Raw genomic sequence first — 12,422 nt, 5'->3', positions numbered from 1 at the left:
GTGCTCCGGTTTCCTCCCACAGTCCTAAGATGTGCAGGTCAGGTGAATTGGCCATGCTAAATTGCCCGTAGTGTTAGGTAAGGGGTAAATGTAGGGGTATGGGTGGGTTGCACTTCGGCAGGTCGGTGTGGACTTGTTGGGCCGAAGAGCCTGTTTCCACACTGTAATTTAATCTAAAATGCATCACCTCACACGTTTGAGGATTCAATTCCATTTGCTTTTGTTCAAACTATTTGATCAGCCCATCTATATTGTCCTGTAGTTGTTCTTCTTTGCTCATTACAACAACTTTCATATCATCTGCAAATTTACTGATCTCATTTCCTACATTCATGTTGAGACCATCAATGTACACTATCAAAAGCAAGAGACTGAGCACCAAACCCTGTGGTACACCACTGGTCACAGGCTTCCAGTCAAAAAATACACCTTCAACCATCATACTCTGCTTTCTGCCACTAAGTCAATTTTGGATCCAACTTGTCAAATTGCCCTGGATCCCCTGGGTTCTTAGCTTCTTAATTAGTCTGCCATGCGCTATCTTGTCCAAAGCTTTACTGAAACCCATATAGACTACATCAATGGTATTGCCCTCATCTACACACTTAATCACTTCCTCAAAAAAATTCAGTTAAATTTGTTACATATGATGCTCTCCTTATAAACCCATGCTGTCTATCCTTGATTAATCTTTGCCTCTCTGAGTGAATATTAATTCTGCTCCTCAGGAATTTTTCCAATAGTTTCGGTATGACAGGTATTATTCACTGTTCTGTAGTTTTCTGGTTTATCCCTACAATCCTACTTGATTAACAGTATCACATTGGCTGTCCTCTAGAAACCATCCTATAGCCAGAGAGGATTTGAAAATTAACGTCAGAGCCTCTGCAATCTCTTCACATAAGCCTGGCATATATCTCCCTTGGGCATAGGGACTTATTCACATTCAAGTCACCTAAAACACTAGTACCCTGATTTCTATACCTACATTGTCCTTCACTAAACAGTGAATACTCTCTGCACATCTGACCCATAATTTTATCATTCACACCTATCATTAACACCTTTTTATTAAACTATATTTCTCCTTTACTACCATTAACATTCCCTCTGACTTTTGCACTAGGCACCTTTACTATTTGTTCATCCCCCTTCAGTTCTAAAGAACAGTCATATGACATTGGAAATATTAACTGTTTCTTTCTTCACACGTTGCCAGATCTGCTGAAGCTCTCCAGTACTGTTTTTGTGTCAAACCAATACAATACAAATAAGTTGAAATAAATAGAGGAACCTCGATTATCCAAAGGACACGGGCGGGGAGTATTTCGTTCAGTTAATCGAATTCTGGATGAGCGAGTGTCAGATAACAGTTTAGCCAAGCATTGCGATCTTGCGATCATGCTGAATAATCAAATGCTAGATAATCGAAGTTCCTCTGTACCACGAGGTTCCTCTGTACCAGAGGGTTTCCATAATCTACAACAGCCAAGCAATATGTTTACGATCACTCACAGTCAAAATATGTGGCATTGAAAAAGCGCAGCCATTCAGGCAGCCTCCAAGAAGCAGAAGAGTCGACGTTTCAAGCATGAGCTCTTCATTAGGAATGTGGGGGTGTGGTGTGGCGAGGGAGGGGGTGTGCAAGAGGGCTGACAGATAAATGGGAAGGGGCTGGGGCTGGGTTGGGGAAGGTTGCTCGGAATGCAATAGGTAGATGGAGGTGGGGGGGTGATGGTAGTAGGTTGGAGTGGAGGGTGGACCGGATATGTGGGAAGAAAGATGCACAGGTAGGACGTTCAAGAGGATGGTGCCAAGTTGGAGGGTTGGATCTGGGATAAGGTGGGAGGGAGGGAAGATGAGCAAATTGGTGAAATCAACATCATTCCCGTGTGAATTAGAATCCCTACTGCATGGAAACAGGCCCTTGGACCCTCTGAAGAGTACCCCACCCAAACCCATTCCCCTACATTTACCCATGACTCATGCACCTAACCTATACATCCCAGAATACTATGGGCAATTTAGCATGGCCAATTCACCTAACCTGCACATCTTTGGATTGTGGGAGGAAACTGGAGCACCCGGAGGAAGCCCGTGCAGACATGGGGAAAACATGAAAACTCCACACAGACAGTCACCCGAGGCTAAAATCAAACCCTGGTCCCTGATGTTGTGAGGCAGCAGTGCTAACCATTGAGCCATCATGCCACTGTGTGGTTGAAGGGCGCCAAGGCGGTGAAGTGTTCTTCCTCCAGGCATTGGGGGGGGTTAGAATCTGGTGGTGGAGGCGGTCCAGGACTTGCATGTCCTTGGTGGAGTTGAAGTGTTCGGCCACAGGGCAGTTAGGTTGCTTAGTGTGGGTATCCCGGGGATGTTCTCTGACACGTTCCACAAGTTGGCATCCTGTCTCCCAATGTACATGCAACCACATCGAGAGCAACGGACACAGTAAATGACATGTGAGGAGATGCAGGAAAATCTCTGCCGGATGTGGAAAGATCCTTTGGGGACTTGGATGGAGGTGAGGGGTATGGTGTGGGCATAGCTTTTACAGCTCTTGTGGTGGCAAGAGAGGGTGCCGGGAGTGGAGGGTGGGTTAGTGTGGGGCATGGACCTAACAAGGGAGTCACAGAGGGAATGGTCTCTGCCAAATGCAGATAGGGGTGGGGAGGAAAATATATCTTTGGTCTGTTTGTAGGTGGCAGAAATGGTGGAGGATGATGCGTTGTATCCAGAGGTTGGTGGGATGGAAGGTGAGGACTAGGGGAATTCTGTTCTTATTGTGATTCAAGGGGTGGGGTTCAAGGGTGGAGGTACAGAAAGTGGAGGAGATGCATTGGAAGAATGTGATAGGTAGACGAAGGTTGGGGAGTGATGTTGACAGTTTGGAGCGAAGAGTGGATCGGAGAGGTGGGAAGGAAGAACTCCCAGTACCTGTTACCAATATGTAGGTTGTTAAGACTCTATCACGTAGGATGTGCTAATAAAGCACTCAGAGAACTGTGATTGGGCATAGTCACATTGATTTGAAAGAAAGAAATTGGATGTGACAGATCTGCTGAAGGTTTTGAGGTTGTGGCCATCACAGTGGGCAGTGGTCAAGCAGATGATATATTTTATTTAGCTTGTCAGAAAATATTTTGCAAGTCTACTGTATAGGAACTGGGAGTAATGTGTTGATATGGAGCCATTTTCAGGTTTGGGAATCAGGAGGTAAATGAAGCTCAGCTCTTTATAAGCTATAATGGTGACGTAAACAGAGGAATTAAAAGTGGTGTGTCATGTTTGTTGACGATACAGGCCTGGATCAGGGAGTAAGCTGTGGTGGCAGGTGAGACTTTGGGGGAAAATTGTAGGTAAGTTGACTGGGTAGGTATTGCAAATAGAATAAAATGTCGGGAAGTGAACTGAAAAGCTATCCACTTGCAAAGACAAAATGGAAAAGAGACTGGAAAATGCTGGTACTCAGATGTATTTGGGCGGCATTGTATACAAGTCACACAGTTGACAGACAGTATATATTTAGCAATTGGGAGGACAACAAATGTCTTGTTAAAGGCAGATTTGGATTAATGGAGTGTAGAATTCTGATGGTAGTTCGCTGATGCCTTGGTGAATTACATTCTGCGGTGCTGTGCACAGTTTGGGTCACCTGACCTGTAGTGAGGTTTGATTGCATTACTTGGAGCAAAACAAATGTTCATCAGCCTAATTTCTGGGATGAGGCAGGTGTCTTTTGAGGAGAGTGAGAGTGGATTAAATTTATATTCATTTCATTACAGGCATTCTCAGAGACATAAATTTCCCAGGGGGGTTGGTCAATTTGATAATAAGGGGAATATTTCCCCTAGTTGTAGGATCTAGAATGGGGAGATCAGGGTCTCAGAATGAGGATTGATCGTTTAGCATTGTGATAAGGATAAGTTTCTTCATTCAAAAGGTTATGGATGTTTGGAGTCCATTGTCCCAGAAAGCTATGCATATATACATTCAAGATGGGCACCAATAGATTTTTAGATAGTGAGCGAGTTAAATATGGGTGTAGTGCAACAAAGTGGAGTTGAAGTAGAAGATCAGTCGTGATCCCTATGGAATGATAGGGAAGCTTGAAGAGCCAAATGGCCTACTCCAGCTCCTTATCTAAATGTTGGAATCTTTCTTTTTTTATACTATCTTGGATTCTGGGCAATTTCAATTGCTCCCTATCTCTTTAAAAGTGCTGAATATGTTTGACCCACTCAAATAATAGCAGTGAAGACTTTATATATAGTTTGGGCTTTTCAATCTTACTTCCCAGAAGAAATATTAATTCTTCAGGATTCATTTCAATACGTGTTTGGTAAGTTGAAAGTCATGTCATCCTACTTAGCTATTTAAAGAGAGTTTGCACACATAAATAAATTTTAATTTCAGATCTGTTAAGACAGCAGTAGAATTCAGAAAATTTATCCAGTAAGTAGCACACAAGTATCGATAAAATCTACTGTCTGTGCTGAGTTAGCCAATCTCAGCTACAGTGGGACTACAACTGATCTAAAAGCTCTTGTTTTGGGGTGGAAAAATTAATCAAAGTCACAATTTCTGATTACTATGTGTTTTGTACTAACATCACATGGCCAAGTAGGTTGTTGACATTCTCAGGCTACGCTCACATCCGTAATGCCCATTTGTGCAAGTGGGAAGAGGTACCTGTGAAAGGACATTCCAGCAGAGTGAATATCTGAGGAACGGAGACAAAATGTTGAAAATGACGTAAAGAAAAGTTGATGTCAGTCAGGATATAGGTAGTAAATGCAGCAAAGGGTCTCAGGGAAGTAGAGGTAAGAGGTATGTAAGTTCCCATTTTTTATAATATGAAATCAACTGGAAAGTATATGTCCATGCTGGGTTCATCTGCAAACCTTTACTGTTCATCAACATGGTACTAATACTCAATCTCAACGCTTATAAATGAAGAAAGACAGTCAATATTAAGGAAAGTGTGTCTTGTTGCAAATAAGGTTAAGAGAATTAGACAGAAAGGAAAAGTCTGAAAGGTATAATACTGTTCACTTTCTTTTCACTGTACCTGCTCCCTTATCCATAAAGTAAGCGATGAGGCACCGCATGACAGCCTGGTGTGCAATAACAAGGACATTTCCCTGTCTCTCTAGCTCCATGATGACAGGCTCCACCCGCTGGACCAAATCCTGGTAGGACTAAAAACAAGTAGGTAGGTTACTGAAAAGATAACATTGTCATACATATCTCCAAATACAGGCTGTGGCTGGTTTGCAAATGGATTCTGTTCTGGGGTCTGTTTGAAAGTTGATTTGTATGCATGTAGAACACAATGCAGTACCACTGTAAAGCAGCTGTTCATATATAGGTTTGTAAAATGAAACTGCTATATGGAATCACATTGGTAAGTACAAGTGTTCTTAAGTCTGACATTCATAACTCTTAAATCATTGCACATACTTCTGGAATTTAGAAAAACATAAACAAAAAAAAAAATCCTTTGTGAATGGTTTAGACGTGGAAAATGCCAAGTGTCTCAAATGCCACAACACTAACAGCTAATATTTTTCTTATTGAAATTGCCAAAATTGATCACATAAAAAAGCACAGCAAGATGCCCCTTTAGACTTCTGATGAACTTTGTGATTAACACCAGTCCAGTTCCACTGACGACAGATTTTTAAAATCAGGTACAGTATCCAGGTTAAACCAAAAAACAATATGATTTGCATGCTTATAGTTAACTTTTAATATTGGTGCACCCTCTTGTGGTGGAGTGATAGAGTCTTACCACTGCACCAGGAGGCACTGGATCAAGTCTCACCTGCCCCAGAAGTGTGAATTAAGTCTGAATAAGTTGATTAGAAAAATGGATTAATCATAAAAATATTAAACATACAATAGAAAATTGTCAGGTAATGTAAGTTTTAATGCCTGCATTTATAATGGTAATTCAATAATTAGGTGCTGAAACACTGGAGGTTGGCTAACGTGGTGCCACTATTTAAGAAAGGTGGTAAGGAAAACCCAGGAACTATAGACCAGTGAGCCTGACATCGGTGGTAGGCAAGCTGTTGGAGGGAATCCTGAGGGACAGGATTTGCATGTATTTGGAAAGGCAAGGACTGATTATGTATAGTCAACATAGCTTTGATTGTGGGAAATAATGTCTCACTAACTTAATTGAGTTTTTTGAAGAAATAACAGGATTGTGAACGTGATCTATATGTACTTCAATAAGGCATTCAATATGATTCCTCATGGTAGACTGGTTAGCAAGGTTATATCACATGGAATACAGGGAGAACTCACCATTTAGATACAGAACTGGCATGAAAGTAGAAGACAGAGGTGGTGGTGGAGGTCACTTTTCAGTTTGGAGGCCTATGACCAGTGGTATGCCACAGGATGGATGATGGGTCCACTACTTTTCGGCATTTATATAAATGATTTCGATGTGAACATAGGAGATATAGTTAATAAGTTGCAGGTGACACCAAAATTGGAGGTGTAGTGGACAGTGAAGAAGATTACCTCAGAGTACAATGGGATCTTGATCAGATAGGCCAATGGGCTGAGGAGAGGCAGATGGAGTTTAGATAAATAGGAGGTCTGTATTTTGGAGAGGCAAATAAGAGCAGGACTTAAACACTCAATGGGAAGGTCCTAGGAAGTGTTGCTGAACAACAGTGTGGTGCAGCACGGTGGCTTAGTGGTTCGCACTGCTGCCTCACAGTACCAGGGTCCCAGGTTTGATTCTAGCCTTGGGTGAATGTCTGTGTGGAGTTTGCACATTCTCTCTGTGTCTGCATGGGTTTCCTCCGGTTTCCTCCCACAATCCAAAAAGATGTGCAGGTCAGGTGAATTGGCCATACTAAATTGCCCATAGTGTTTGGTGCATTAATCAGAAGGAAATAGGTCTGGGTGGGCTACTCTTCGGAGGGTCGGTGTGGACTTGTTGGGTCAAAGGGCCTGTTTCCACATTGTAGGGAATATTAAAAAAAAAAAGTCCTTGGAGTGCACGTTCATTGTTCCTTGAAAGTGGATTCACAGATAGATAGGATAGTAAAGGCGGCGTTTGGTATGCTTGCCTTTATTAGTCAGTGTGTAGAGTATAGGAATTGAGAGGTCATGTTGCAACTGTACAGGATAATGGTTAGGCCACTTTTGGAATACTGTTTTCAAGTCTGGTCACCCTGCTATAGTAAGGATGTGAAACTTGTAAGGGTTCAGTGAAGATTTACAAGGATGTTGCCAGGATTGGAAGGTTTGAGCTATTGGGAGACGCTGAATAGGGTGGGGCTGTTTTCTCTGCAGCATTGTAGGCTGATGGGTGACCTTATAGAGGTTTATAAAATTACAAGGGGCAGGATGGATAAATAGAAAAGTCTTTTTCCCAGCGTGGGGGAATCCAAAACAAAGGGCATAGGTTTAAGGTGAGAGGGGTAAGATTTAAAAGGGACCTAAGGGGCAACTTTTTCATGCAAAGGGTGGTGTGCGTATGGAATGAGCTGCCAAAGGAAATGGTGGAGGCTGGTACAATTACAACATTTAAAAGGCATTTGAATGGGTATATGAATAGGAAGGGTTTAGAAGGATATTGGCCAAACACTGGCAAATGGGAATAGATTAATTTAGGATACCTGGTTGACATGGACAAGTTGGACCGAAGGATCTGTTTTCATACTGTACATCTCTATGACTCTAATTATACTCATCAAGGGAGGTAATGTAGAAAATTTTAATGGAAAGGAAAGTAAACAAATACTTCAAAATGGAGATTGAATTACACTTGTGTAGTCTGGTCTAATTGTTCTCAGCGTCGAGAATGTAGTGGTGGAAAAGGAATCTGATGAAGGGCTTATACCCGAAACGTTGGTTCTCCTGCTCCTTGGATGCTGCCTGACCTGCTGTGCTACTCCAGCACTACACTCTCGACTCTGGTCTCCAGCGTCTGCAGTCCTCACTTTCTCCTAATTGTTCTCAGCATCTAACTTAACATCCTTGAAAACTTCACATGGTCTCAGCTCTGTCAGAGTACCACCATGGGAGATTAACTAGTTTTGTTTTAAAACTACCGCAGTTGTAGTTTTAATGCAGACAATTACAACAGGAGAATTCAATGCCAAATGTTGATAACTTACAGCAAATACAATGTGAAAGAGTTTAAAACTGAATGCAACAAGTTGCTTAATTTTAAAAAAAACAAACCTTAATGCTGAATAAACTGCAATACCCAAGGGCCTGCTGAAATATGTTTATCAAAAAAAAAATGAAAAATGCAGTGTAGTGAAATGAAGATACTGAAAACAACAAATGCTGGAGATTACAACAGGTCAGACAGCATGCATGGAAAATGAAGATGTTGGGTTTACCTTTTCGCTTCTCAAATAGATATTATAAAAATCTTTCTGGTTTTAATTAAAAATCACACAACACTGGGTTATAGTCCAATAAGTTTATTTGGAAGCACTAGCTTTTGGAGCACTGCTCCTTCTTCAGCTGGTTGTGAAGCAGGACCATCAGACACCAAACTTATAGCAAAAGACTACAGTGTTATCCAAGTAAAATGATTATTTAACAAACCTAGATTATTTAGTCTTAAATCTTGTAGAATGGTTAAAGTTTCGGTTCATTTATATGTAAATACAAGAACTTCTTTTAAGACACATTGTCAGGATAACTTAAGGTTTTATAAAAAAAAAGGTGACATCTCATCTCAGATAATGCATAAACGGTGTGAGCTTAGGGTCTGTCTGTATTCCAATCTTGAGTCAGACTGGTTCTGTTTCCAAAGTGGAATTTACAAAATATTATATGGATTGACTGCCTGCATTGCTTGCCTACAGGTTGTGTATTTTTTGAGCAAATTAGAATGTAAATACAATTCTGCAAATTCACACTCTCTCTCTCTCTCTCCTGTACATGCATACACATATAAGCCTATGGAGTGAATTTGTATTTGCAGCTAAATTGCATTTTTGCCCAAAAAATACACAACCTGTAGGCAGTGAATGCAGATAGTCAATCCATATAATATTTTGTAAATTCCACTTTGGAAACAGAACCAGTCTGACTCAAGATTGAGATACAGACAGACTCTGACCTCGCACCTTTAATGCATTGTCTGAGCTGAGATGTCACCTTTTTGTTTAATAAAGTCTTAAGTTATGTCGAGAATGTGACTTAAAAGAAATTCTGGGATTTACATATTAATGATGAACTGAAACTTGTAACCCATTCTAAAAGATGAAAGACTTAACAACAACCTAGTTTTGTTAAATAAATCATTTTACTTACATGACATAGTAATCTTTTGCTATAAATTCGGTGTCTTATGATCCTGCTTCACAACCACCTGATGAAGGAGCAGTGGGCAGCACGGTGGCACAGTGGTTAGCACTGCTGCCTCACAGTGCCAGAGACCCGGGTTCAATACCCGCCTCAGGCGACTGATTGTGTGGAGTTTGCACATTCTCCCCGTGTCTGCGTGGGTTTCCTCCGGGTGCTCCGGTTTCCTCCCACAATCCAAAGATGTGCAGGTCAGGTGAATTGGCCATGCTAAATTGCCCGTAGTGTTAGGTAAGGGGTAAATGTAGGGGTATGGGTGGGTTGCGCTTCGGCGGGTCGGTGTGGACTTGTTGGGCCGAAGGGCCTGTTTCCACATTGTAATGTAATCTAATCTAATCAGTGCTTCCAAATAAGCCTATTGGACTATAACCTGGTGTTATGTAAGTTTTAATTTTGTTCACCCCACTCCAACATCGGCTCCTCCACATCATCTCTGATTTTAACTTAACCTGTGCTTATAATGCCATCTAGTGACGAATTTCATAGCTGGTCTAATACAAACGCAAAAAAAAAGTTCAGAATAATAAAAAAGGTGAGTATTACACCACATCCCAATCTTTAGGTTTCTACTAAATTGACTCCTAGGAGAAAGTGAGAACTGCAGTTACTGGAGATCAGAGTTGAGACTATGGTGCTGGAAAAGCACAGCAGGTCAGGCAGCATGTGAGGAGCTCTTCATCAGGAATGAGTCTTGCGAGTCTTGGATACATATCTCCAAGGCTGTGCCTGGTTTGCAAATGGATTCTATTCTGGGGCCTGTTTGAAAGTTGATTTGTATGCATGTAGAACACAATGTAGTACCACTGTAAAGCAGCTGTTCATATATAGGTTTGTAAAATGAAACTGCTATATGGAATCACATTGGTAAGCACAAGTGTTCTTAAGTCTGACATTCATAACTCTAAATCCTTGCACATACTTCTGGAATTTAGAAAAACATAAACAAAAAAAAAAATTCCTTTGTGAATGGTTTAGACGTGGAAAATGCTTTGTGTCTCAAATGCCACAACACTAACAGCTAATATTTCACCAGTTTCCACATTTCCCCTCCCCAACCTTATCCCAAGCCTCCAACTCAGCACAACCCTCTTGACTGTCCATCGTCTTTCCCATCTATCTTCTCCACCCTCCTCTCTGACCGATCACGTTCTCCCCCACTTTCATCTACCTATTGCATTCTCAGCTACCTCCCCCCCCAAACCCACTCCCTCCACCCATTTATCCCTCGACCTGCCGGCCCACAAGCCTCATTCTTGATGAAAGGCTAATGCCCAAAACATCGAGTCTCCTACTCCTTGGATGCTGCCTGATCTGCTGTGCTTTTCCAGCACCACACAGTCTCAACACTAAACTGACTCCTTCCAGTCTCTTTCCCATAGGCTTTGGAGACAATTTTATGATTTCTTTCTCAATCTGCTGGCTTGAACTTTTCACAAATCCGACAGCCTAAACTTTCTCTGTTCCAATAACTTGAAGATTTCTATCCAAACTGTCCAGGCCCGTTTTACTTTTGTGAGGATGACTGGCTGCTCTGAACCGAACTGAGAAACTCCTTTTAGGAGAGGAAATAATACTTGCTTCTGAACTGAGCCCTGGTCTTGTCCAAACTAAACTATAAAAACCTGTTTCTGAACTCAATTCGTTTTGAACTGAAATCAAAGCTAATGATCTTATATATGTTTACGTGTCATGAATGCAATAGTATGAACATCTGTCCATTAATGTCACAGGAATTAGCAGACACAAGCTTTGTGAGCAATGTTAGATCTGGTTCGCCCTATCTGAATGACTTGCTACCCTGTTTTTCTTAAAGGAAACCTTCACAGCAGTAATTGAGATCCAGCTGTCTCCCTCTTTAAACCAATCCAAATTCCAAAATGATAATATACATTATAAACATTTCATCATAAAACCACTGTGGAGGGAAATCCTTAACTTGCCTTCATCTGTGTTGAACAATTTAAAATGCAGATAATTTTTAAAATTAATCTTATACATCCTTGGTCTTTTCAGCCCCATAAACTACAATAATCAGATAGATTAGGCATATTAACATACCAATCGAATTAGAAAGCATGATAATTTGCTGATGGTTGGAGTTCCATAAACCTGTGTTAAAAATTTGGGGTTGGAATTGAATTACCAAACACTGGGATCTTGGAGCCAGATTATGGAGCACAAAGAAGTTAATGAAGTCAGTTCCAATTACAGTCAGAGGGAGAGGTGAACATTAAAATGCAAATTTTAAACCTAAGGAACAGAACCTGGAACTTCTGACTGGAATTGTAAAGAGTTATGATGCAAATCACTGCTTGAACTGCTTGACACAGCCAGCATAATCTAATGTAGTGCCTTGTAATTGCTGGGTTAATGTAAATTGCTAAGGCCATTTGCCCAGTGCAAGTGGATGTCCAGGTTAAACAGGCAAAAACTGAATGGCAGGACCAAATACTCATTAAAGGCAATGGGATTCATAGAGCTTAGAAACAAGCCCTTTGGCTCACCATACCTATGCCAACCAACCAACACCAAACTACAGTAATCCCATTCACCTACACTTGGTCCATGGCCTATGTCCAAAATTTAGAACACTCATCCAGATGCTTAAAATGTTGAGGAAATAGCTACCTCCACCACCCTCTCAGGCAGCATGTTCCATATTTCTCCCACTCTTTGGGTGGAAAAACATTTTCCCAGGTTTCTTTTAAACAACTTGCTCCTTAACTTAAAATTACGTCCTCTGGTCTTAGACAGATTTGCCTTGCAGATAGAGATTCTCATGATCTACTCTGTCTGTGTGTCTCAAATGCAGCCCTCTCTCAACCTCTTTGGCTCTAAAATAAACAAACCCAGCCCTTCCAGGCTATCCTCAAACCTGAGACTTTTTATCCCAGGGAACAGCCTGGTGAATCTATTCTGCACTCTCTGTAATGCAATCATGTCCCTCCAATAGTGCACTGGCCAGAACTACACACAGTATTCCATCTGTGGCCTATCTAATATTTTATAAGTTTGTCAGAAGATTTCCCTGCTCTGATAGTTTACACCCTGGCTAATGAAGACAAACA

The 12,422-nt window shown here is 41.2% G+C and overlaps 1 protein-coding gene across 1 annotated transcript in view; it reads right to left on the bottom strand.

Annotated features, from left to right (window-relative positions):
* The window catches only part of LOC122563165 (6-phosphofructo-2-kinase/fructose-2,6-bisphosphatase 2-like), an 81,855-nt gene that overhangs the window by 23,227 nt on the left and 46,206 nt on the right, over positions 1–12,422 (bottom strand). Inside the window, exon 11 of the mRNA XM_043716650.1 lies at positions 5,072–5,201. Within this exon, the coding sequence (XP_043572585.1) occupies positions 5,072–5,201 (130 nt within the window). The remainder of the gene's footprint in view (positions 1–5,071; positions 5,202–12,422) is intronic.

The sequence above is a fragment of the Chiloscyllium plagiosum genome, chromosome 26 (genome assembly GCF_004010195.1).
Source record: "Chiloscyllium plagiosum isolate BGI_BamShark_2017 chromosome 26, ASM401019v2, whole genome shotgun sequence".
Classification (NCBI taxonomy): Eukaryota; Metazoa; Chordata; class Chondrichthyes; order Orectolobiformes; family Hemiscylliidae; genus Chiloscyllium; species Chiloscyllium plagiosum.
The sequence above is the reverse complement of the archived record's forward strand: the minus strand, read 5'-3'. Positions and strand labels throughout refer to the sequence as shown.